The 27,052-nt window shown below is 34.7% G+C and overlaps 1 protein-coding gene across 1 annotated transcript; it reads left to right on the plus strand.

The window, feature by feature from the left end:
* Positions 1–725: 725 nt before the first annotated feature.
* On the plus strand, positions 726–3,012 carry LOC111460066 (adoMet-dependent rRNA methyltransferase SPB1). The gene is made up of 5 exons (XM_023103150.1): positions 726–799; positions 885–930; positions 1,097–1,749; positions 1,912–2,062; positions 2,752–3,012. Exons 1-5 carry the CDS (start codon positions 794–796, stop codon positions 2,763–2,765), a joined length of 870 nt encoding a protein of 289 aa, XP_022958918.1. The 5' UTR covers positions 726–793; the 3' UTR covers positions 2,766–3,012.
* Positions 3,013–27,052: the final 24,040 nt, after the last annotated feature.

Below are 27,052 nucleotides of genomic sequence, written 5' to 3' on the forward strand. Positions count from 1 at the left end.
TTTAGCTAAGTAAATGTGAGGAGGGGATCGGACTTTCTATCTCAAGGAAAATGTACACCCGTCTTGGCCGTTACGTATTGTCATCAGCCTCACAGTTTTAAAATGCGTCAACTAGAGAGAGATTATCACCACACTCTTATAAGAAATGTTTTGTTCCTCACTCCGATCAACGACGGATCTCACAATCCACTCCCTTAGGGTCTAGCATCCTCACTAAGGGAGTGGATTGTTAGATCCGTCGTAACAGACCAAGCTCACCGCTAATAGATATTGTATGCTTCAACTCATTACGTATCGGATTCAGCCTCATTATCTTAAAATGCGTCTGTTAGAGAGAGATCTCCACACTCTTACAAAAAATGGTTCACAAAAAATGGTTCGTTCTTCTCAATCGATGTAAGATCTGACAGGTATACTACTTTATACCTACTTTAAAATGGAATTTGAGATGGCGGTACAAAATTATAGGCAAAGAGAAAGCAAAGAGAAAGAGATATGTATAGATAAATGATGTATATTGATAGATGAATTGATAGAGAGATGAAGAAATGATTCGAAGAATTTGGGGAGATCGAAGAGGCCAGAAAGAGGGCAACATGGTGGCTGGTCAAACATGCCATACACCCTACAAACATGGCTTCTTCTTTGGACCCACTTCTCCCCCACACATGTCCTCTCCTTATGCCCCCTTCCTTTTGGCCCCCTAATGCCTTTTACTCTCTCCACCTCCTTCCCCCATAAACCCATTTCCTTTCGTTCTTTCTCCTTTCTAACTCACAATCTTTCAACCAAAATGAAGGTCTTTACGTCCCTCTAACCCTACTCTTTCCATTTTCTTCATACTCTCTTTATTCATTTATTCACCACTTTCTTTCTTACTTCAGATCTTCAACTGGGTGCACAAGACTTTTCATCACACCGCTCTCAAGGGTTTCTCTCTCATACGTCTCATTTTACTTCATTTTTTCATAGAGATCGAAAAAAAAATAACTTTTTATACGTACAACTATTTCAATTTTGAATTGTTCCAAGAGTTCAACGATTGCCGAGGTGCGAGATCGATCCATCTAACTTATAAGATTGTTATTTTTTCTAGAGGGTTATACTCAAAATGCGACGAAGAAGACCGAAACCGCAACCATTAATGAAGTGGACAGGCAAGCATTGTTGAAGCAAGTAGATCTTGATGTGGAAGCCCTTCATGACTGGAGAGATGGCATTCTCACCATTGGTACATTCGGGTTCGAATCATTGAAACCATCGAACAAGCAAATGGAGTATCTCGTACTAAAGAGCGAAGACGACGACGAGGAGGAAGAGGAAGAAGAAGAAGAAGAGGAAGAGAAATCATTCGTTCATGAGGAAGACGACGATAGTATCGATTTCGTGGACGATGAAGAGCTAAACCCTTTGATGTTCACAACATTTGGACACAAATCAAAGGATGTAAATGGGGAGAAAGGTGGTGATTTGATCATTGGAGCTTATGAGCTGAATATGAATATGGAATCAAAATACAATGAGATTATGGAGATGGAGGAGGATGAGGAGAAGAAGAAAGTGGAAAGGAGGATAACACTGGCGGACTTGTTCTTGGCGGATGCTGGAGATGTGGCGAAAGCACTAGAGAATGAAAAAGTGCTTCAAAAGAAAACAGGTGATGTTAGAACTAAGAGTGGCCTCTCCTTTGCCAAGAAGCTTATCCCTCGAGTTAAGGAGGATTCACATCCCATTAAGAATCTTCAACGAGTGAGTAATGTTGTTGTTATTTATTTATTTATTTTTCGTGGATTTTAATGATTTTTTGAGACAGCCACCAAAACATAATCTTTAAAGAAAAAGACCAAATCAAAAGCAAATCCGAAGTACAAATCATGCATGATGACGTGTTATGATGCCACGTGTACGCAGTTGATGAGAAGGATGCTGAAGAGGAAGATCCACCCAGAGATTGAAGACAAGATCAACAAAGCATCATCATCTGACCAAACTCACCAAATAGGAACACCCAACCATGAAGGATTTGAAGGCTTTGAAGCTCTCTCTCTTCTTCCAATTCAAGGTAAATTATACACTCTTCTCTTATTCCTATATTAAACACTAAAACCCTAATTTTTCTTTTTGTTTTTCGAAGTTATTTTAATATAAGTTCGAAAACGTTTCATAACAATAAGAAGCAAAAACGAGTAACAGTTACTAATGCTTATATTTCCTAATAACTTGAAACACGAAACATAAAACGAGAAAAAAGAACATTACCAAACCCTAATCCAATAACCTAACCAAAGAGTATTATTTTCTTTGTGATACTTAAATTGTAAGATCTCACGTCGATTAGGGAGGAGAACGAAATATTTTTTATAAGGGTGTAGAAACTTCTCCCTAAGAAACGAGTTTTAAAAATTTGGAAGGAAAACCCGAATGAAAAAACTCAAAGAGGACAATATCGACTAATGTTACGCTAGTACAGAAATTGAATCCGTTTCACCGCCAACAGCCGAGAAGTAAAATCCAAGAGAGAAGGGGTCAAAGAAATTGGTCACAAATCTTTTCCTATCATACAATTCTTGCTTATTAGATGAACATATGAAACCCCAGCAATCTTGTGGGGTTATCAGACGTCTAATCCACACACTGCAATTAGTGGGGACACTTCAATTATTTATTTACTCCATCAAAATTCTCTGTTTTGAATTATAAGTTCTTGTTTCTCTGATGAGTGCTTGGATTTGGTGTGTTTTGTATGTGCAGATGCAGTTGCCTGATGGATTTAATTAATGGGTGTCTTCTAAATTATGTCTCTGATTGCTTAGAGTTATGCTTAATTATCTTATGGTAATTATCAAAAACAATGTTTATTCTTATTATTATTATGATTATCATTAGTAATTTTGTTCATTAGATCTTGTTGTATATGAAGCGTTAATTAAGACTACTTGATTCTGTTCTGTAAGCTATTTTGATGTTGTTTTGGCTTAGCATACAAGTCATGGAAGTGTGGTTTGTCGGTCAGTTCTTGGCGTTTCATTTGTTGGTTAAATTATTCATCTCCAATCAAAACATTGTTCATTAATTATTTTCACTTTTTCATTCAATAGTAGCGTTGTATAACACAATTCATATGATCTAGTTCGAAATACGAATATAGTCTCGTATTAGATGTAAAAGAAGTTGGTCTTTAGAATAGAAGTAGGGACACAAGTCTTTCAAATAAAATTAAAATGACGTTACGGAGGTTCAAATATGCTTAAATTTTATTTATATTCTTTTACACAAACCCTATTTAATACCTACGGCTGGTAGGAATCTACGAAGTTCCATACGTTGGGTTGGTATACGTATATATACTTGGGGTTGGGGCACTACCTCATAAAATTTGTTCGCTTAATGATATTTATTGGTCTAAACATTAGGTATGGAAGGTTAATTGACAAACCCTTCCACAAGCAAAAGAGTCACAAATCTAAAGAAGCTACCATGTGTGCTTGCAAAAGAGTCACAAATCTAAAGAAGCTACCATGTGTGCTTGCTGGTTACTAGGTTTATGTGATCCAATGCCCCTCTTAGAACGAATCAAATCGGATATTATCGTAGCTTTGAGTTTAGGGACTTCTGCCCATTTCCACCAGATAAAGGCATCTAGTCGCCTCGACATGCTAACACTTTTCGACCTATGCTTGTCCGACGGTACTTCTCATGTTCTCTTATAGCTATGCCGGACACTAAAGATTTGACCTAGGTTGTTTACAGCATTAATCGCGTAGCAGAGGAGATAGGAGGCGAAAGTCTAGTAATGTCATTCACATTGCTACTAGGTCTGTGAAGCTTTCTTAGTCATCCTTGGATATCACATAGATTTACTAGATTTTTAAGGTGTCTAAGCGATTTAAATCTCATCGAGACTAGTTTCTTGAAGTTAATTAAATTTTTAGTAGCATTAAGGTGTAAACTATAATAAACGAGCAAAAAAAAATTTGTCCCACATCCATCAAATTCATAAAGGAATTGGACTTTAATGTATAAGAGAGGTCCCTTGCTTTCTAATTTACAAGCTGTTTCATTTCATCCTACTTTGACAATTCGGAGTCAATCATAGAAATTATGTTCTAAAGGCACCAAGTCTACCTCTCGACTAGTCTAGCTTAGGTTTTATATTTTTAGACCATTTCCTACCATTTTCGACCCATTGGGATTCGTTTCTAAACTTTTTTTTGAGGTCATTGCTTTGACAATATAAATTATTTGGAGCCAAGTTTAGAATATTTTATATAATTAGATGAACAAATTTCCATAGTAGAATTCTAAATCATTATTGTGGGACTCCTCAAGTAGAATTAGATTTGAAGGAGCATCTTTAAACTATCATGAAGGAAAAGTAGTAATTTCGGCTAAGACCAACTAAGCAAGTGGTTCTACTATTGGATGCCCACGGACTTGGTTGGATGACTTGTATCATGTATGAATGACAATTACTTTGTGGTCCTATAAGTATCATATTTTATGATGCTTTAGTGTATGATGTGTGTTATGTTATATGACGATTTATGTTATGATATGAATGTTATATGATGCATGAACCTCCATATGTCATGCCACGTATATTATGTTAACATTTATGCATATGAGATATGTTTAGTATGTGTATACATGTCTCATAGGAACGTTACATCATAAAAAGAATGGAGGTATGGTTTGCATCATAAGTATATACCATGATTTGAAACTATGGGACCTCATGCATTAGGATACTTCTTGGCTATGATTAGAGCTTTATGATACTTCTTGATTATAATTAACGTACCCCACAATATTATATACGCCATGATATTATGTGCACTCCTTTCCCTCCATGCTTCTAACAACATGAGCGTGTCAAGCCTAAGGGACATGTATACGAGCCCTCTTAGTGGGCTCATGTGCATGTGTGTGGGCTGTGTATAGAGAAGTACTACACATTCAACCTTGTCTTGACTAGAAAGTTCTACCTATTTTCATTTGATTCAGAATTATACATAAGAATCCACTATTAAGATCTCAAAACTCACATACTCGATCTAGATTAAAAACATAAAGAACAAAAGAGAGAAAATATAAGGAGAAATATACGTGGAAACACTCTTATAGAAAACTCTATATAACTCTATATTGACTAAGATTTATTTAGAGATAACTAAGATTTTTCTTAGAAACTATTTCCTCAAATTACTTTAACTACAAAGTTTTCGTAAATTTAACTCATAAGTAAACATCAGCCTCCACAACCTAACAATTCTCTTACTGGAAAAGGAACATCTTAGAACTATTTCCTAAAAAAAAAATCATTCTCAAAGGATTCTTCTCATCATCAATATCTTCACTGCGTCGCAACATTTGCAGAAGCTACAAATGATCGCCAAGAATTTGCACAACTTTAGGTTACGAACGTTGACATATTTTATCTCTTAGATGCACCTTTTATATTCTCAAAACAAATATCACCTCCTTCTATTGACTTGTGAGTGAAGTGGTATCGTCTTCTAATGTGTTTTGTCTTTAGATGATAGACCGGACTATATAGTACTTGTCTTGTCTCAGCTCTCACTTGGTCAATTAGGTGACACTTATGTGTCGTTGCTTTGTCTGTTTGCATGTAGAGGTCACAACCTATGATATGACTGTGATATTCTCTCCCACTTAAATTAGTCAACATCATCGATAACTTTCTCAGGGACACAACTGTATTGACAACATTTCCCCTTCATGGTCACATCCCTTACTGAAGCAAAGTCTAGAAGCTTTCAACGTACTCTCCCACTTAAATTAGTCAACATCATCGATAACTTTCTCAGGGGCACAACTGTATTGACAACATTTCCCCTTCATGGTCACATCCCTTACTGAAGCAAAGTCTAGAAGCTTTCAACATAACCCTTTCACTTGTTGGCACTACACTTCAGCCAACTTCTCAACTTGGTAACCTTCACGTGGCAAACATTGCACTAACACTTTTCTAGTTTTGCAGCTTCAATCATCATGTATCCATGTCCAGCTATATGCTCTATTCTAGAGCGAACGTTGATTTTTACATCTATTGTGAAATCACCCACCTAAGGCATGGGGGTAATTACTCAAGGAATATACATGTTCTCATGTATTTAAACACTTCTACAGACGTTGCTTATCTCTCTCGTGCTCACTCTACTTTTAGAATTTCCACAGGGGTCAGGCCTCTCTCGTGCATATACCTCTTAAAACACTTAAACCTTTTTGCTGTATTGATAGGCAAGAATCCTCCCAACTCATGGATTTTGGGCTCAACTCTCACAGCTATTTTTTTATTCTGAATTACTGAATTGTTCTACCAATATCAGACTTCGTGATACACTTGTCAAATCATCATTCAATTTTTGGGTTCTTTTTTTTTTTCTAATGGTCATGTTTAAGAGTTTTCAATATATATTCAATATCGCTCTCAATAAATCCAACATTGTCTTCTCTGGACAATGTTGAACGCCATGATTCTGGAAAGTGTCAACTAGATCAACCATAAAACCTATCAATCCTTAATTTTCCACTATATTTTTAAATAGTGTCAATAAGATCAACCCTAGAGCCTACTGATCCTTAAGCATCCATTGCATTTCTGGAGAGCGTCAACTGGATTAACCCTAGAGTCTATCAATCTTTGAGCTTCCATTGCATTTATGGGCAGTGTCAGCTCAATCAACAATGAAGCCTTGATCATGGAGCTTCTTCTGCATTTTTTTGACAACATTAATTGAATCAACCTAAAACTTACTGATTCTTGAGTTTCCATTGCATTTATGGGCTGTGTCAACTCGATCAATCTTGAAGCGTATTGATCATTGAGCTTCTTCTGCGTTTTTTGACAACGTTAATTGAATCAACCTAAAACCTATTGATCCTTGAGCTCCCATTGTATTTCTAGACACTTTTAACTAGCAACCTTATAACCTACTCAACCTTTTGCTGGCATTTCTAGACAATATCAAGTTGATGAACCCTAGAGCCTACTAATCCTTGAGCTTCTAGTACATTTTTGGGCAGTGTCAACATGATCAACCTTGGAGCCTATTAATCCTTGAAATTCCACTGCATCTCTGGATAGCGTTAAACTTGATCAATCTTGGAGCCTACCAATCATTGAGCTTCCACTGCGTTTCTGGAGTCTATCAATCCTTGAGCTTCCACTGTCTTTTTTGACAACATTAATAGGATCAACCCAAGAGCCTATCGATCAGTGAGCTTCCATTGCGTTTCTAGAGAACGTTAATTAGATCAACCCTATAGCTTACCGATCCTTGAGCTTCCACTATGTTTCTAGACAATGTCAACTGGATAAGCCTTAGTTAGAGATTGCCAATCCGTGAGCTTCAAATGCATTTCTAGACAGCGTCAACTGCATCAATCTTAGAGCCTACCGAGCTTTTAGCATCCGATGTGTTTCTAGACTACATCAACTAGATCAACCCTAAAGCCTACCGTTTCTTTAGCTTCTATTCCATTTTTAGATAGCGTCAATTGGATCAACCTTGAAACCTACAGATCCTTGATCTTCCACTTCATTTTTAGACAGTGTCGACTAGATCAACCCTAGTGCCTACTGATCCTTAAGTTTCTACTGTATTTCTGGATAGCTTCAACTTGATCAACCTTAGAACCTATCCCAATCCTTGAACTTTGTAGAATCAATTTTTTAACAGTAAGCTATTGAAACGCCAAAATTCAAAGTGCTCTAACGACTAGCTGAGGTTGATTCTTCCACTAGAGCAAATTCTTGAACTATTGCTTCACAGCCCTAGCAACATTGCTTGTATCAAAAAGATCTGCAAACTTTGGTTCGATCTTCGTAGTTCCTCGAATATTCTCAAGAACGTTGCGTAGATAGGTTTCAGGGAAAGAAATTTCTAGATGCAGATGCTATGGACCAGGTGAGTAAGAGTAGGATTTGGAGTAGTGATGATGGAGAACCAGTCCATTCCTTCAAGATCTTCAATCTTCGATACCCTGATGAATCTTGACACTAGGAATAGGTTCCTTTTTGTTTTATTACAAAACCTAAGTGATGATTGGCTAATAAAAACATACGAACTGTTGGATTAAACATATTAAGGTAAGTAAACTTAATGGACGTCTGTTGGAATCGGCCCAAGAATGAAGTCCATGTGTGTTTATTTACGTGGCCCATTTAAGAAACACCCCCTCACTTTCCACTATTTACCCAAGTTGAATTCAAATAAATTAAGATTAAATGAGTTAAATTGTTTATGAATTCCGAATTTATTATAAATTTTAAAAATTATATTTTTACTTACGATATAATTGTATATACTTTTTAGAAATAGAGTCCCTGAGCTATAAAATTATCGAATATTAATTATCAAATTATTGTATCCCATTATATTAAATAACCTATTAAATCATGAAAATAAAATTTATCATATTGTAAATTACTTAAAAAATGAGCACGTAGTTTTTCTTATATCAAAATGAACAATTTAATAAATTAAATCATTTGACTTACGTTATTACTCTCACACAAAGAAACTAATAATTATTGATTATCCTATAGTATTTTGACTATTTTTAAATATAAAAAATGGGTACTAATATTTCCAAAAAAAATTGTATCATATTATTATTTTCAAATTGTTGCAAAAAATCAAACCTTGAAAAATGATTATTTTTCTTTTTCCGATAAATAAAAAATTATTAATAATGCATAGAAGAAAGTCTCATCAACTTGCTATTGATATTTTATACTTAAACAATGAATTCCTTCATTCTTTAATTATTATTATTTTTTTGCATACACCAATAAATTATTAAGATAGGCTAGGTGTCACGTTTTTTATAAAATAATTATCTTTCGATTCGTTTAATAAAACTTATTTAATTATTTTTACCTAATTTTATATTTAAAAAAAACAATGTATTTTTATTCATTTAATATAATGTTTAAAATTAAAAAAAAAGAGTAGAAAAACATTTGGATGACAAAATATTTTTTATTCCCATGTATTTGGCACACTTTGTCGTGGAAATTGTGGACCATTTGAAAAAAAAGAATTTTGATAAAAAAAAATTATATTTTAGATTATGTTTTAATTATAGTTATCAGAAAACTATTTTTTTTAAATGAAAGAAAATAAATAAATAAATAAATAAAAAGTTGCCTACACGTCTCCTCCAGGTAAGGAACACAAAATACAATCTTTGTGTTGTTTTATATTTTGTTGTTTATTAATATTGAATTTCAACAAATTATTTGGTACCTAAAATAATATATTAGTGAGCCCACAAATTCATACATTATTGTTAATTAATGTGAAACAAACTAAAATAATTCATCAATAATCTAAAACAACGTCAACTATAAATTCTTTTTTAAAATAAATAAATAAATAAATTTGAGCCTTACTATCAGCAGACATGTGAAAGAAACAATCAGAAGAAAAAAATAATAATAATTAAAAATTATGATTTTCTCCTTACTTACAAACACTCCAACGTCATTAAAATAGACATTTTAACTTCAAACTATCAATGATGACCCTAATGTCTTGGAATGAGAAAACAATCTAACCATTTTATTTTATTTATTTTAAACAAACATTTGAATTTTAGTTAAATAGAAGCTAAGGATGTTGGAAGTTACACGTGGTTTGATCAAGTAATTAGCCACCAAGATGGTCTATAATTTCTCGGAGCTCATCACAGGCATATAAATTGATTGATTATAGTCTATATGTACTAGTTAGGGCTAATTTGCACCACCCTAATTCAGGCCGAGAATGACTCGTTTTTAAAAGAAAATTGTATGTTTTCAACTAAAAGTGAAGGTGTATTAGGATTTGAAGTTGCCATAAATTTTAAAAAATTTTAAGTCGAGATTAAATGTGTGGTTATACGTAATAAGATATCACAAATCAAAGGGCCATATTTTTTTTAAAACAATCTTAGATTAAGATAGTCTAGCTTGACTCTAACCGACAAAATTCCTTGGCCATCTAGTCCGTACACTTGTGATTGTTTTTAAATATCATAGACAAGAAATTAAAACACCGGCTCACGATGTATGTTAATCTTGGTGACTAATTACCTAAAAATACAACATAGGAACACCATGTATGATGACCTTGGTTGCTGATTACTTAATCATATAGTGTATAATTACTGCACCATTTTGACTTGATAGCTAATTACCCAATCACATTATATGTAATTACTACAAAATTAGTGAACCAACTCAGATAGTGAAGTAGTCAATCCTCGTTACCCACGTCTCACGAGACTCCTATTGTCGTGTGATTTTCTCCAATACGCGAGGACATCCTTACAACTGCAATGACTAGATCTCTTAGACAATGATGAACATGATCGTCGTGCTCAATTCTAGCGAGTAGTAGCTTATTCTCCTCGATTCTATCAATAAAGAGCGACGATGTTACCATTAAAAAATCAAAAGGTGACAATATCTATAATCGATCATAAGCATTTATTTATTTATTTATTTTTTAACTTTATAAACTACTAGTTAAACTCATCCTAGATATTCTATATCACACCATTATTTTACAAATTACATCAATTTATCAATTTCAAATTATGACCTAGTCTTTTAAAACACTAGCTGATTTTTAAACTATCCGCTCCGCTAAATTAACAAAGACAGATAAGATGATAGTTTATGTTATATATTTATTTAGTATTTTAATATTATTATATAGTTTATACGTGAGGGTCGCTATCATTACGTAAGGGTCAAATAGATGCCACGTAATTTTATTTATTTATTTTGAATAAGTAATAATAAAATTATGGATGGTGAGAAGTCATTGTTGAGAATCATGGATTGGAGTGGAGATTTGCATAACATCATTGTCCTTCTTACTTCTTTAGCAAATGGGTGACAACTACTTCACAACATTTAATGCTTTGGCTTTAACCTTCTCCAAATCTTTCTTTAATATCTTGTCATTACTCATTGGGTTTCATTTATTAGAAGAGTGACATCTTCATATACTAATGTGTGACATCTTCATATATTAATGTGTGCTCGGATAGGTATCTTCATATATTTATCACTATTGTTGGCATATTGCTCGTCCACTCCTTTTGGGGCCTAGTGTCCTCGCTGACACACGACGTAGTGTTTGGCTCTGATACTATCAGTAACGACCCTAAGGTGTCGAGCAATGTGCCAGCAAGGACGTTGGGCCCAAACGAGGGTGGATTGTGAGATCTTATATCGATAAGAGAGAGGAAAGAGTGTTAGAGAGGACGTTGGGCCACGAAGGGGGTGGATTGTGAGATCCCACATCGGTTAGAGAGGGGAACGAAACATTTTTTTATAAGAGAGTGGAAAACTCTCCCTAACAAACGCGTTTTAAAAATCTTTAGGAAACCTCGAAAGGGAAAACTCAAAAAGAACAATATTTGCTAACAGTGGACTTGAGCTACTACACGATAATTGTCCTAACATAATCAGTAGTTTATGGAAACTCATGCTAATCAATTAAATTTAGGTCACACTTTCTCGAATTGAACGATTTCTTCCTGAAATATGGAGACAAAAATAATTGAAGTTTTTACATATATATATATATATATATATATATAATATATAAAACATCCTTTTCAATCTCTATGACCATCCAAATCTTGTTCGAGTTTGAGATGTTTGAATGGAGAAAGATATGAAAAATCAAAGAGAGTTTGATGGCGATGGTACCAAAATAATTGAGTTTCGAAGTAGGCCATTCAAATTATGACACAGACAAAGCCTTTAAAGATCATTTACTTAGACGATAGACAATAAACACAACTTTGTACTATAAATGAATAAAACTTTACACATTTCTTGAATTTGTTATTTTCCTTGGAGACATTTTGAAAAGACGAGAGACCTAAAATTAACCCAAATCCCATTTCTATAACAACTCCCATTCATGGATTCTTTCATCATCATTATAATTTATATGTCCATATATTTAAAATATAAACTAAAATTAAAATTTAAAAATTTATTTGGCCAAATTAAAAGAAAAAGAAAAACTTATAATTTAAAAAGATTTCATAGTGTGTGATAATATGATAGCACTTATGGGCAATTATTGTCATTTTTTAAAATAAAAAATCTTTGTGTAGAAGACCCTTAGAATCTCAACTAAATTATCCTCATAAATAAATCAAACAATTAAGATTTTGGGACCATTTTTTAAAAATAGAAGGTATTTAATTTTATGTATAAATATTATTTTGGACTTTATTTTATTTTTTTAGGGTGGTCCTTGAAATTCCAAAATTCCCATTTTTAATTTATTAATTTAGAAACATTCCATTTTAGTTATTAAATGGTAAATTACTTTACTTCCAAAGTGCTTAATTTTTCTTTAATTATTCACTAAATGAACAATATAATTTCAAATTCGTGTATTAATTAAGAATAATAAAAAAATAATTTTTTTTAAAAGTTGAAATACTCCAAATTTATAAAAGGTAAAATATCTTACTGAAATGAAGTTCTAAACCTCGATTTCGTTCATCAAACATAATGGCATTACCGATATCTATCCGTTCACATTATTAGATCCATATGATATCACAATTTTCAATAGATTTTTTTTTAAAACAAGATCGATAGTGACAATTACGGTCATATCCATTATTTAATTATACATACTCGATAAATTTATTTGAAGGCCACACCACATATTATATAATTGTGGTATTTCTTATCCATATAAGTTTTCCTCGGAAGCTAATAATAATATTAATAAAAGTAGCTAAATTTCAGATTCTTCTTTTATTTTTTATTTTTTTTGTTTTTTTAAGGAGTCGGGTTTATTTAAAATCAATTAATTAAGAATATTGACCTAAGTTGCGGATCATAATTAAATTGGGATAAAATATGTTTTAAACATAATCACTAGAAGAACGAAAAATTATAAGATAGAATAATCATTAGAATATTAATGATTCTTTTAAGAAATAAATAAAATATTATAATCATTTTATAAATTTGCTATTATTATTTTTTTAAATTATTCTTATAAAAATAACATTAAAAAAATGAAAACTACTTGGTCTAGTTGAGGATGACAATTTTGGTATAATTTATATGGGCAGTGATCTAGAGGGGAGGTCTTATTCATGACTTCAATAGTTGAATATTTTAAGGCATAATATTAAATTTTGGCATTTGATGAATAATGAAATAAACAATGAGATATCATATGTTCCTTTATCAGTAATTTTTTAGTAAACAATCACATATTTTTTTCTCCTAAAAATTATATATCCAAGAATTTAGACTCTGGACTCCGTTGTAAATGGGACGTCCTTTACTTTCTTTCATCTCATCCCACTTAAACGGTTCGAAGCTAGTTGTAAAATATATTTTCTGATAGCTTTAGACCAACATTTTGGCTGATCTGATTTGGATCTGATACGCTCATACCTTTTTTTTTACTAGTTTCAATTCTTTAAAGCGTATAAGGTTAGTACGACTACCTTCTGGTTAATTTAAATGTAAAAACCGTAAAATAATAATAATAATAATAACAATAATAAATAAATAAAATAAAAATACCATTCCCCAAACTTCTTTCCACTGACCTCAGTCCTCCGACCATCTCTCAGAGTTCCTCCAAAAAGAAAGCTTACCTAAAAAAGAATAAATACACGAGAGAGAAAATGAAAGATTTGGAATTAAAAATCAACTCTGAAACTTTGGCCAACCAAGTAAGTAGTATTACTATCGACATGGTTAGAAATTGATGTTGTATGATGACACGTGCCTCGTGGTTCTGCACGTGTTATATGCTTGGCATGTGTGAAATGTTTATGATATATGTTATGATATGATGCGTTTGACAATATGTTTGAGATATGATATGTGAATGATATGATGTATGTTATGATGTAATGCGTTCGACGATATGTTTGAGATATGATATACGTTATTATACGATGCGTTTGACGAAATGTTCGATACAAAAATCATAGAGGGTGTAGAAACTTTTTAGAAGTTTGTTAAACTAGAGAACTTGATGCTTGCCACGAAATAGCTTATGAGCTGAACTAAAACATGTGGTATTTAGCAACGTGATGAAAAAAAAAAAGATACATTGGGTTGATATAGGTAATAATTATCAATTATTTTTAATTTCTTCTTAACAATATTTTAATATCATCACGATTACTCTATTTTGAATGTAGTCTTGGTTCATTCATGTATCCTTCATTTAAATTTCATGGGTATTTTTTTTAAACGTATTTTTCTTTTTTTCTTTTTTTTTTTAGTTTTAAAAAACGTTTAAAGAAGCTTTTTAAGTTTAAAAAAAAGTTTAGATTTAACACTTGTAAAATTTGAATAATATTTTTTTTTATTAATTTAGTGAATTATTTATTTTAGTAAAAGAGTTGGAATTGAAACATTACAAATCCATTATTTTAGTACAAAGGCATTATTTGTTAATGGCGACGAGGAATAAGGCATTGTTTTAGGGATATGCGAAGAATGACCTTTAATTTAAATAACAATTGGTTGACCATGTATCGTCTTTCATGGTTGAGGGGGTCGATCTTATCAAACCTATAAATTTTGATTTTATACAAACCTGAACCGAAAGATTCTCATATTCTCAAATTATTCTATCAAACCTTTTTTTTTTTAAAGAAAAATGAGAAACGTACTTGTCTAGCAATACTTACCCATGTGTTATGGTATAGTGCACTTAGTCCATAAAGTCCAATAATAGTAGAAAATTGACATCGAGCCTCTCCACAAATACATTCAACGACATTTTATTTTTTAGAGAAGTGGACGTCACTTTGCCAGAAAATCATACTGTTCCGGGAGCGTTCATCTAATGTGTAGTTGACACTAAATTTGGTTCACTAATTTCAATACTATCGAAATTTACACAAATTTAAATTTGATTAATGCACAAATTAACTATTAAAGATTAAGTTACCTTGGTCAAAATTCACATATTTTAACAAAAAAATTTAGATTTTCAACCTGCCACCTGCAACGCCCGAGAATCTAGGCCCAATTCCAACTCGGCCCAAAACCCATGTCCAGCTCGAAAGCCCAACGTACAACATCCCAGCTGTAAACCGCGACCTGCGAGCTGACTCGAACTACACCTCGACCTACACCTCCACCCGGTATGCCTGCACCAACGTGTCCCACTTCTAGCCTGCCATGTGTCGACTTGTAGCGCAAGTAGCCCTTCGGCTTAGACAACTCGATGCGGCTTTCCTACGACTCCTCAGTTGATTTCGGCTCGGTTTTCCATTTTCAACTTAGTTACCACTATCCCGACCCTCTCGGACCTATTTTCGATCCTAATTAAGGTAATTGATGTCGTTTTACAGTCATATTTCACATTATTAGTAGGTGACAAACGGTGTGATAGGAAATGAATTCCGGCAACCTTTGGAGTAGCTCTTGAGGAACGGGAGCTTACGTTAAGTTATTAGGGAGAACTCCGGCTAAGCCCAACCAAGTAAGTGGTCTTACTATAGGATAGGCTAGAAATTGTATGAGTTACAATTTATTATTGTTTGAGATGAGATATGATGATACATGCGATATTTATGTTTACGATATATGAGCTGTATCGTATGATGTCGTACACTAATTATATGATGATATATGAACTATCATGATGTTTGATCTATGATGCATGATGATGTAAGTAATTTATATATTTCGATGTATGACGTATTTGACATGCTTGATGCACTTAATGGCGTTATGATGAGTATGATGTGCTTGCATGATGTTTATCCTAATATATTGATGTTTTCCATATTAGGCATGCTATATAATGATGTGTGTCATATTGCATCATGTTGATAGATCGACCTAGGACACAACCCTAAGAGCATGAAAACGATATTAATATAAACATCTAACGAGCATGTGTTACTAAGCATAACAAAGAGATGAGACTAGGGTTGTGTCAGAAGAGATGCGAAGATGAGAACTAGAGGGACCTCATGCATATTGTGTCTACATAAGCATAGGGATACTTCTACTTTATGACGATGAGGGTGTTCATGGGGAGCATGACATCAGGGGTTCTGCTGACCTCCGAACGTCGATACAGACAGTTAGCTTGACCAGAGAGAGTCCAGGGGGTGTGCGAGCTGCTTGGAGATTCACACTCGCACATGTGGGTCGTGTGTAGGGAAATACTACAAATCAATAGTAGTCCGGATTGGAGGCCACCCCTAGTATGAGATGAGAAAGAGATAGGTCCCTAGAGCATATTCGCATGTGATTGCATTTAACATGGCCCCTATAGTGAGTGGGGTCACTTAATGAGTTGTGAGATCCCACATCGGTTAGGGAGGAGAACGAAACACCTTTTATAAGGGTGTGAAAACCTCTCTCTAGCAGACATGTTTTAAAAACCTTGAGGGGAAGCCCGAAAGGGAATGCCCATAAACAACAATGGGTTTAGGCCGTTTGATATGAACCACGACCAAGGAATTTCCATACCTCAAGGTCCAATTACAAGGACGAGAGCCAAGAAGCTACAACAAACTTTATACAGCCAAGAAGCTACAACAAACTTTATACAGTTATATTCAAGCTATGGTGAGCTCATCAAAGGAAATTCTAGAAGACGCTGGAGACCTCCCTTATATGTTGTGCAAAGTTGAGGTTCAATAAAGAGATGAATTAAATGCACTTTAAGTTGCATTTAATGAACTCCGCTGAATTTATCAAATAGTCCAAGGATGACTAATAAGCACATTTTATTATTTGCATTATTTAATTATAGTTTAACTATTTGTTTGTCATATTTAAACTAGTTTTAAATATAGGAGTTAAGGTTATATTGTAACCCACATAGGTTACTATATTCCACCATTAACTAGCCATTTAAATATGGAGGTTATGGGTATTTCTCATTACTAGCCCATTTAATTTGGGAGTTATGTATGACATAAGTTAAGGTTGTAAAGGCTATATAAAGCCTTCTTTTCTTTGATTAGACATCAGATTTTGGAATTAAGAATAGAATTTCTATTTTAGCTTTGTTAAGAGCTAAACTTTCTTTGCAAATTCTTGTGTTTAGAACTTGCATGTAGAGTCATTCAAGTGGTATTGATCAAACCTCTTGTGGAGTGATTCGAATCACGAGTTTAGAAACGAGTTTTCTTTACTCTTGATCTTGATCATCAAGGTAATCCGTTCCATACTTTCCCTTGGGTTGATTTCCATATCATTTTGGTATCAGAGCTTTAGGCTCACGATCGGATATATGTTTCATTGCGCTTATCTCTTTTAATTTTCTTATAATTTTTTTTTCTCAGTTTGTGTAGAATGTTCATGTTCTATCACAAAAATATATAACAAAAAAAAAAAAAAATTCTTATGTTCTTTAAAGTGTTAGATCTGGATCTTATCAACACTTTGTTCTTCTTTAAGATCTTCTAAATCAATTTTCTTGTTGGTAAATTGTTTAGATTTTGCCAATCAGAAGAAAAAAAAACCATTGAAATAAAGAAAGCATATGATGTTAAATGTCTTTCTTTTTTCCTCTTGATTACTATATGTAACTCTCATATGTTACTACGTCTAAATTAGTCCTTAATCATTTTCTTTCTTTAATTCGTTTCTTTGTCGTTATTCGGATTGCTCCTTCAATACCCTTGTTTATGTGTTGAGTGTGCTGTCTATTCACTTTGAATTGCACTTAGCTCTATAACATAGCTTGTCTCACATCCCAATTTGTTTTTTTGGAGTGTGATTTGTGTGTGCTCAATTGTGAGGGTGAGTTTGTAAGGGAGTGACACATTGCTTCGAGTGTTGAGTGCTAAACACGAGTGAACTACATTTACGAGTGAATACACGTGAGGGAGCGCTTGTGAGGTCCTTTTTTTTTTCTTTTACCTTTCTTTTGTAGCATGGAAAATCAAGACGACAATACTAACATTACTGATGCACGATTGAGAGAAGCACAACAACGAACTATGGAAAGACTAATTCGAGGAATAGAAGAGTTGACTGATCGAATAGGAAGATTGGAGATTCAAAATCAAGCACGACAGAGGATTCCACAACCTACGCCCTCAACCGATACATATGAAGGCGACAATTCTGATCACCACGAGGATAGTCCACATGCGGTTGGTCCTGGCTTGATGCGAGGGAGAGACCATGGAAGAAGGTATCATAATTTACAACAACGAGTTCCTTATGATGATAGAATTGATCGTAACGTGGGGAGCATCAAATTAAAACTTCCCATGTTTTATGGCAAAACCGATCCAGGGGAGTACCTTCAATGGGAGAAAACGGTGGAGTCAGTGTTCAACTGCCATAATTTTAGTGATGAAAAGAAGGTACTGTTATGCATTGCTCAATTCAAACAATATGCTCAAATTTGGTGGGATAAATTGATGTCAAGTAGGAGAAGAAATCTTGAAGCACCAATTGATTCATGGGTCGAGTTCAAAGAGTCCATGAGGAAGCGTTTTGTTCCACAATATTTTCAACGGGACATGGCGCAAAAGCTTCAAGCGTTGAAACAAGGACGCAAATCTGTGGAGGATTATTACAAGGAGATGGATACATTGATGGATCGACTTGAACTCGATGAGGACATGGAGGCTCTCATGGCGCGGTTTCTTAATGGGTTAAACATAGAGATTGCAGACAAGACTGATTTACAGCCTTATTCTAATATTGAGGAGTTGTTGCACATTGCAATTAAGATCGAGAGGCAAATCCAACGAAGGTCTCAACGGTATTCTTCTAAAACTTTTCCCAATTCTACTTCTACATGGAAAAAGGATAGTAAGAACATTGATTATAAGCATAGAAATCAAGAGATTAATGAGAAGCCTCAAGCTAAATTTGAGAAAGGGTAGAGTTCTAGAACAGGGAAAGAAAAAGTAGAAAAGTCTAATGTTCGAAATAGGGATTTAAAGTGTTGGAGATGTCAAGGGGTAGGACACTATAGTAGAGATTGCCCAAATGCAAGAATTATGACCATCAAGGAGGGAGAAATTGTTACGGATGACGAGGCACATGACGACATAAATGAGGAAACTGATGAGAGTGAGGAGTTTAGTGAAGAGGACCCTACACATATATCTTTGGTTACTCGACGAGCTCTAAACACCCACATTAAGGAGGACGGCCTAGACCAAAGGGAGAACTTGTTTCAAACTCGGTGTCTTGTTCAATCTGTACCTTGTAGTGTTGTCATTGATAGCGGTAGTTGCACCAATGTTGTGAGTTCCATTCTGGTCAAAAGACTTAATTTAAAGACACAACCACATCCAAGACCCTACAAGCTTCAATGGTTGAATGATTGTGGGGAAGTACGGGTAACTCAACAAACTCTTGTTTCTTTTACAATTGGAAAATATGTTGATGATGTTTTATGTGATGTTGTATCCATGCATGTTGGAGATTTACTACTGGGGAGGCCATGGCAATTTGATCGTCGGGTAATGTATGATGGGTATGCAAATCGATACTCCTTTACTCACAACGGTAGAAAAACTACTCTTATCCCATTGTCTCCAAAAGATGTATTTATTGATCATTGCAAACTTGAAAAGAAAAGGCAAGAGGCTGATGCAAAAGCAGAGATTGAAAAAGAATCAAGTGAAAAAAAGAGCTTGAGTGAAAAGCAAGAGAGTAACACTCAGCCTAGAGAAAAAAAAGAGAGAAAAGCCAAATCAGTAAGCTTGTATGTTAGATCAAGTGAGGCTAGGAATGTTTTGCTCTCTAACCAGACTATTCTTGTACTTATGTGCAAGGGGTCTTGTTACTTTACTAACATGCTTAACCCTTCTTTGCCTAGTGATTTTGTTGTGCTTTTGCAAGAGTTTGAACATTTATTTTCCGAGGAGATGCCTAGTAGTTTGCCACCACTTAGAGGGATTGAACACAAGATTGACTTCATTCCTGGCGCGCCCATTCCAAACCGACCAGCTTATAGGACTAATCCAAAGGAGGCTGAAGAGATACAAAGGCAAGTAAGTGAACTCCTTGCTAAAGGGTATGTACGTGAAAGTTTGAGTCCTTGTTCTGTTCCAGTTATTCTTGTACCTAAGAAAGATGGTTCTTGGCGTATGTGTGTTGATTGTAGGGCTATAAACAAGATAACTATAAAGTATAGGCATCCAATTCCCAGATTAGATGATATGCTTGATGAATTGCATGGATGTAGTCTTTTTACTAAGATTGATTTAAAATCGGGTTATCATCAAATTCGCATGCATATTGGGGATGAGTGGAAAACAGCTTTTAAAACCAAGTATGGTCTTTATGAATGGTTGGTTATGCCTTTTGGATTAACTAATGCACCTAGTACATTCATGAGACTAATGAATCATGTCTTACGAGAATACTTAGGTAAGTTTGTGGTTGTTTATTTTGATGACATCCTTGTTTACTCTAAATCTTTAGATGATCATATTACCCATGTACGCAATGTTTTGACTACTTTAAGAAACGAATGTTTGTACGTAAATTTAAAGAAATGTAGCTTTTGCATGGAAAAAGTTAACTTTCTTGGGTTTGTAGTTTCATCTAATGGTGTTGAGGTTGATGAGGAGAAAGTGAAGGCTATAAAAGATTGGCCTACTCCGAAAAATGTAAGTGAGGTAAGAAGTTTTCATGGTCTTGCAAGTTTCTACCGTAGGTTCATTAAAAATTTTAGTACAATTGCTTCACCCTTGAATGAACTTGTTAAGAAAAATGTATCCTTTATATGGGAAAAAGATCAAGAACTTGCTTTTAATACTTTGAAAGAAAAATTGAGTTCTGCTCCCTTGCTTGCATTACCTAATTTTGAGTCTACTTTTGAAATTGAATGTGATGCTAGTGGAGTAGGGATAGGTGCTGTATTAATGCAAAATCAAAGACCTTTAATGTTCTTTAGTGAGAAGTTGACTGGTGCATCTTTGAGGTATCCAACTTATGACAAAGAGCTTTATGCTTTGGTTCGTGCATTGCAAACCTGGCAACATTATCTTTGGCCTAAGGAGTTCATTATTCATACGGATCATGAAAGTTTAAAGCATTTGAGAGTACAAAATAAACTCAACAGACGACATGCTAAGTGGTTAGAATTTATTGAAACATTCCCGTATGTCATAAAATATAAACAAGGAAAGGAGAACATTGTAGCAGATGCTTTATCACGAAGGTATGTCCTCCTCAATACTTTGAATGCTAGGTTGTTGGGTTTTGAACACATAAAGGATTTGTATCAACATGACATGTTCTTTGCTCCTTTTGTTGAATCTTGTGAAAAAGGACTCATTGTGGATAATTACTTGTTGTTAGATGGATTTTTGTTCCGAAAAGGCAAACTTTGCATACCATCTTGTTCCATCCGTGAGCTACTTGTGAGGGAAGCTCATGGAGGTGGTTTAATGGCACACCATGGAGTTTCTAAAACTTATGATATGCTCTCTGAACATTTTTTTTGGCCTAAAATGAGACATGATGTTCATAAAGTTTGTGGTCGTTGCATAGCATGTAAACAAGCTAAGTCTAGGCTTCAACCACATGGTTTATACTCCCCATTACCAGTTCCTAATGGTCCATGGATTGATATATCAATGGATTTTGTTTTAGGTTTACCTAGGACTAGGAAAGGTTATGATAGCATTTTTGTTGTGGTTGATCGATTTAGTAAAATGGCTCATTTTATTCCTTGTCACAAAACTGATGATGCAAAACATATTGCAGACCTGTTCTTTAGGGAAGTTGTACGATTGCATGGCATTCCTAAAAGCATCGTTAGTGATCGTGATGTAAAATTTTTAAGCCACTTTTGGCGTGTTTTATGGGGTAAGTTAGGAACTAAGCTAGTATATTCAACTACTTGTCATCCTCAAACGGATGGACAAACTGAAGTTGTTAACAGAACCATGACTGCTATGCTTAGGGCTATTATTGATAAGAATCTTAAGACTTGGGAGGATTGTTTGCCATTTATAGAATTTGCATATAATAGGGCTGTTCATAGCACTACTAAATGCACACCTTTTGAAATTGTTTATGGCTTTAATCCTTTAACCCCTATTGACTTGTTACCCATACCGTCAAAAGAGTTTGTGAATTTTGATGCAAATGCCAAGGTTGAGTTTGTTCATAAACTGCACAAGCAAGTGAAAGAACAAATTGAGAAACAAAATTCCAAGGTTGCCACCCGAATTAATAAAGGACGTAAGATTGTCATCTTCAAGCCAGGAGATTGGGTTTGGGTGCATTTCTGAAAAGAAAGATTTCCTACTCAAAGAAAATCTAAGCTTTTACCACGAGGAGATGGACCTTTTCAAGTTCTTGAGCGCATCAACGACAATGCTTATAAAATTGATTTACCAGGTAAGTACGGTGTTAGTGCAACTTTTAATGTTGTTGATTTGAGCCCTTTTGATGTAGGTGATGGCTTGGATTCGAGGACGAATCCTTCTCAAGAGGGGGAGAATGATATGAACCACGACCAAGGAATTTCCATACCTCAAGGTCCAATTACAAGGACGAGAGCCAAGAAGCTACAACAAACTTTATACAGTTATATTCAAGCTATGGTGAGCTCATCAAAGGAAATTCTAGAAGACGCTGGAGACCTCCCTTATATGTTGTGCAAAGTTGAGGTTCAAGAAAGAGATGAATTAAATGCACTTTAAGTTGCATTTAATGAACTCCGCTGAATTTATCAAATAGTCCAAGGATGACTAATAAGCACATTTTATTATTTGCATTATTTAATTATAGTTTAACTATTTGTTTGTCATATTTAAACTAGTTTTAAATATAGGAGTTAAGGTTATATTGTAACCCACATAGGTTACTATATTCCACCATTAACTAGCCATTTAAATATGGAGGTTATGGGTATTTCTCATTACTAGCCCATTTAATTTGGGAGTTATGTATGACATAGGTTAAGGTTGTAAAGGCTATATAAAGCCTTCTTTTCTTTGATTAGACATCAGATTTTGGAATTAAGAATAGAATTTCTATTTTAGCTTTGTTGAGAGCTAAACTTTCTTTGCAAATTCTTGTGTTTAGAACTTGCATGTAGAGTCATTCAAGTGGTATTGATCAAACCTCTTGTGGAGTGATTCGAATCACGAGTTTAGAAACGAGTTTTCTTTACTCTTGATCTTGATCATCAAGGTAATCCGTTCCATACTTTCCCTTGGGTTGATTACCATATCATTTTGGTATCAGAGCTTTAGGCTCACGATCGGATATATGTTTCATTGCGCTTATCTCTTTTAATTTTCTTATAATTTTTTTTTCTCAGTTTGTGTAGAATGTTCATGTTCTATCACAAAAATATATAAAAAAAAAAAAAAAAAAAATTCTTATGTTCTTTAAAGTGTTAGATCTGGATCTTATCAACACTTTGTTCTTCTTTAAGATCTTCTAAATCAATTTTCTTGTTGGTAAATTGTTTAGATTTTGCCAATCAAAAAAAAAAAAAAACCATTGAAATAAAGAAAGCATATGATGTTAAATGTCTTTCTTTTTTCCTCTTGATTACTATATGTAACTCTCATATGTTACTACGTCTAAATTAGTCCTTAATCATTTTCTTTCTTTAATTCGTTTCTTTGTCGTTATTCGGATTGCTCCTTCAATACCCTTGTTTATGTGTTGAGTGTGCTGTCTATTCACTTTGAATTGCACTTAGCTCTATAACATAGCTTGTCTCACATCCCAATTTGTTTTTTTGGAGTGTGATTTGTGTGTGCTCAATTGTGAGGGTGAGTTTGTAAGGGAGTGACACATTGCTTCGAGTGTTGAGTGCTAAACACGAGTGAACTACATTTACGAGTGAATACACGTGAGGGAGCGCTTGTGAGGTCCTTTTTTTTTTCTTTTACCTTTCTTTTGTAGCATGGAAAATCAAGACGACAATACTAACATTACTGATGCACGATTGAGAGAAGCACAACAACGAACTATGGAAAGACTAATTCGAGGAATAGAAGAGTTGACTGATCGAATAGGAAGATTGGAGATTCAAAATCAAGCACGACAGAGGATTCCACAACCTACGCCCTCAACCGATACATATGAAGGCGACAATTCTGATCACCACGAGGATAGTCCACATGCGGTTGGTCCTGGCTTGATGCGAGGGAGAGACCATGGAAGAAGGTATCATAATTTACAACAACGAGTTCCTTATGATGATAGAATTGATCGTAACGTGGGGAGCATCAAATTAAAACTTCCCATGTTTTATGGCAAAACCGATCCAGAGGAGTACCTTCAATGGGAGAAAACGGTGGAGTCAGTGTTCAACTGCCATAATTTTAGTGATGAAAAGAAGGTACTGTTATGCATTGCTCAATTCAAACAATATGCTCAAATTTGGTGGGATAAATTGATGTCAAGTAGGAGAAGAAATCTTGAAGCACCAATTGATTCATGGGTCGAGTTCAAAGAGTCCATGAGGAAGCGTTTTGTTCCACAATATTTTCAACGGGACATGGCGCAAAAGCTTCAAGCGTTGAAACAAGGACGCAAATCTGTGGAGGATTATTACAAGGAGATGGATACATTGATGGATCGACTTGAACTCGATGAGGACATGGAGGCTCTCATGGCGCGGTTTCTTAATTGGGTTAAACATAGAGATTGCAGACAAGACTGATTTACAGCCTTATTCTAATATTGAGAAGTTGTTGCACATTGCAATTAAGATCGAGAGGCAAATCCAACGAAGGTCTCAACGGTATTCTTCTAAAACTTTTCCCAATTCTACTTCTACATGGAAAAAGGATAGTAAGAACATTGATTATAAGCATAGAAATCAAGAGATTAATGAGAAGCCTCAAGCTAAATTTGAGAAAGGGTAGAGTTCTAGAACAGGGAAAGAAAAAGTAGAAAAGTCTAATGTTCGAAATAGGGATTTAAAGTGTAGGAGATGTCAAGGGGTAGGACACTATAGTAGAGATTGCCCAAATGCAAGAATTATGACCATCAAGGAGGGAGAAATTGTTACGGATGACGAGGCACATGACGACATAAATGAGGAAACTGATGAGAGTGAGGAGTTTAGTGAAGAGGACCCTACACATATATCTTTGGTTACTCGACGAGCTCTAAACACCCACATTAAGGAGGACGGCCTAGACCAAAGGGAGAACTTGTTTCAAACTCGGTGTCTTGTTCAATCTGTACCTTGTAGTGTTGTCATTGATAGCGGTAGTTGCACCAATGTTGTGAGTTCCATTCTGGTCAAAAGACTTAATTTAAAGACACAACCACATCCAAGACCCTACAAGCTTCAATGGTTGAATGATTGTGGGGAAGTACGGGTAACTCAACAAACTCTTGTTTCTTTTACAATTGGAAAATATGTTGATGATGTTTTATGTGATGTTGTATCCATGCATGTTGGAGATTTACTACTGGGGAGGCCATGGCAATTTGATCGTCGGGTAATGTATGATGGGTATGCAAATCGATACTCCTTTACTCACAACGGTAGAAAAACTACTCTTATCCCATTGTCTCCAAAAGATGTATTTATTGATCATTGCAAACTTGAAAAGAAAAGGCAGGAGGCTGATGCAAAAGCAGAGATTGAAAAAGAATCAAGTGAAAAAAAGAGCTTGAGTGAAAAGCAAGAGAGTAACACTCAGCCTAGAGAAAAAAAAGAGAGAAAAGCCAAATCAGTAAGCTTGTATGTTAGATCAAGTGAGGCTAGGAATGTTTTGCTCTCTAACCAGACTATTCTTGTACTTATGTGCAAGGGGTCTTGTTACTTTACTAACATGCTTAACCCTTCTTTGCCTAGTGATTTTGTTGTGCTTTTGCAAGAGTTTGAACATTTATTTTCCGAGGAGATGCCTAGTAGTTTGCCACCACTTAGAGGGATTGAACACAAGATTGACTTCATTCCTGGCGTGCCCATTCCAAACCGACCAGCTTATAGGACTAATCCAAAGGAGGCTGAAGAGATACAAAGGCAAGTAAGTGAACTCCTTGCTAAAGGGTATGTACGTGAAAGTTTGAGTCCTTGTTCTGTTCCAGTTATTCTTGTACCTAAGAAAGATGGTTCTTGGCGTATGTGTGTTGATTGTAGGGCTATAAACAAGATAACTATAAAGTATAGGCATCCAATTCCCAGATTAGATGATATGCTTGATGAATTGCATGGATGTAGTCTTTTTACTAAGATTGATTTAAAATCGGGTTATCATCAAATTCGCATGCATATTGGGGATGAGTGGAAAACAGCTTTTAAAACCAAGTATGGTCTTTATGAATGGTTGGTTATGCCTTTTGGATTAACTAATGCACCTAGTACATTCATGAGACTAATGAATCATGTCTTACGAGCATACTTAGGTAAGTTTGTGGTTGTTTATTTTGATGACATCCTTGTTTACTCTAAATCTTTAGATGATCATATTACCCATGTACGCAATGTTTTGACTACTTTAAGAAACGAATGTTTGTACGTAAATTTAAAGAAATGTAGCTTTTGCATGGAAAAAGTTAACTTTCTTGGGTTTGTAGTTTCATCTAATGGTGTTGAGGTTGATGAGGAGAAAGTGAAGGCTATAAAAGATTGGCCTACTCCGAAAAATGTAAGTGAGGTAAGAAGTTTTCATGGTCTTGCAAGTTTCTACCGTAGGTTCATTAAAAATTTTAGTACAATTGCTTCACCCTTGAATGAACTTGTTAATAAAAATGTATCCTTTATATGGGAAAAAGATCAAGAACTTGCTTTTAATACTTTGAAAGAAAAATTGAGTTCTGCTCCCTTGCTTGCATTACCTAATTTTGAGTCTACTTTTGAAATTGAATGTGATGCTAGTGGAGTAGGGATAGGTGCTGTATTAATGCAAAATCAAAGACCTTTAATGTTCTTTAGTGAGAAGTTGACTGGTGCATCTTTGAGGTATCCAACTTATGACAAAGAGCTTTATGCTTTGGTTCGTGCATTGCAAACCTGGCAACATTATCTTTGGCCTAAGGAGTTCATTATTCATACGGATCATGAAAGTTTAAAGCATTTGAGAGTAC

The sequence above is a fragment of the Cucurbita moschata genome, unplaced genomic scaffold, assembly GCF_002738365.1.
Source record: "Cucurbita moschata cultivar Rifu unplaced genomic scaffold, Cmos_1.0 Cmo_Scf00023, whole genome shotgun sequence".
NCBI classification, from domain to species: Eukaryota; Viridiplantae; Streptophyta; class Magnoliopsida; order Cucurbitales; family Cucurbitaceae; genus Cucurbita; species Cucurbita moschata.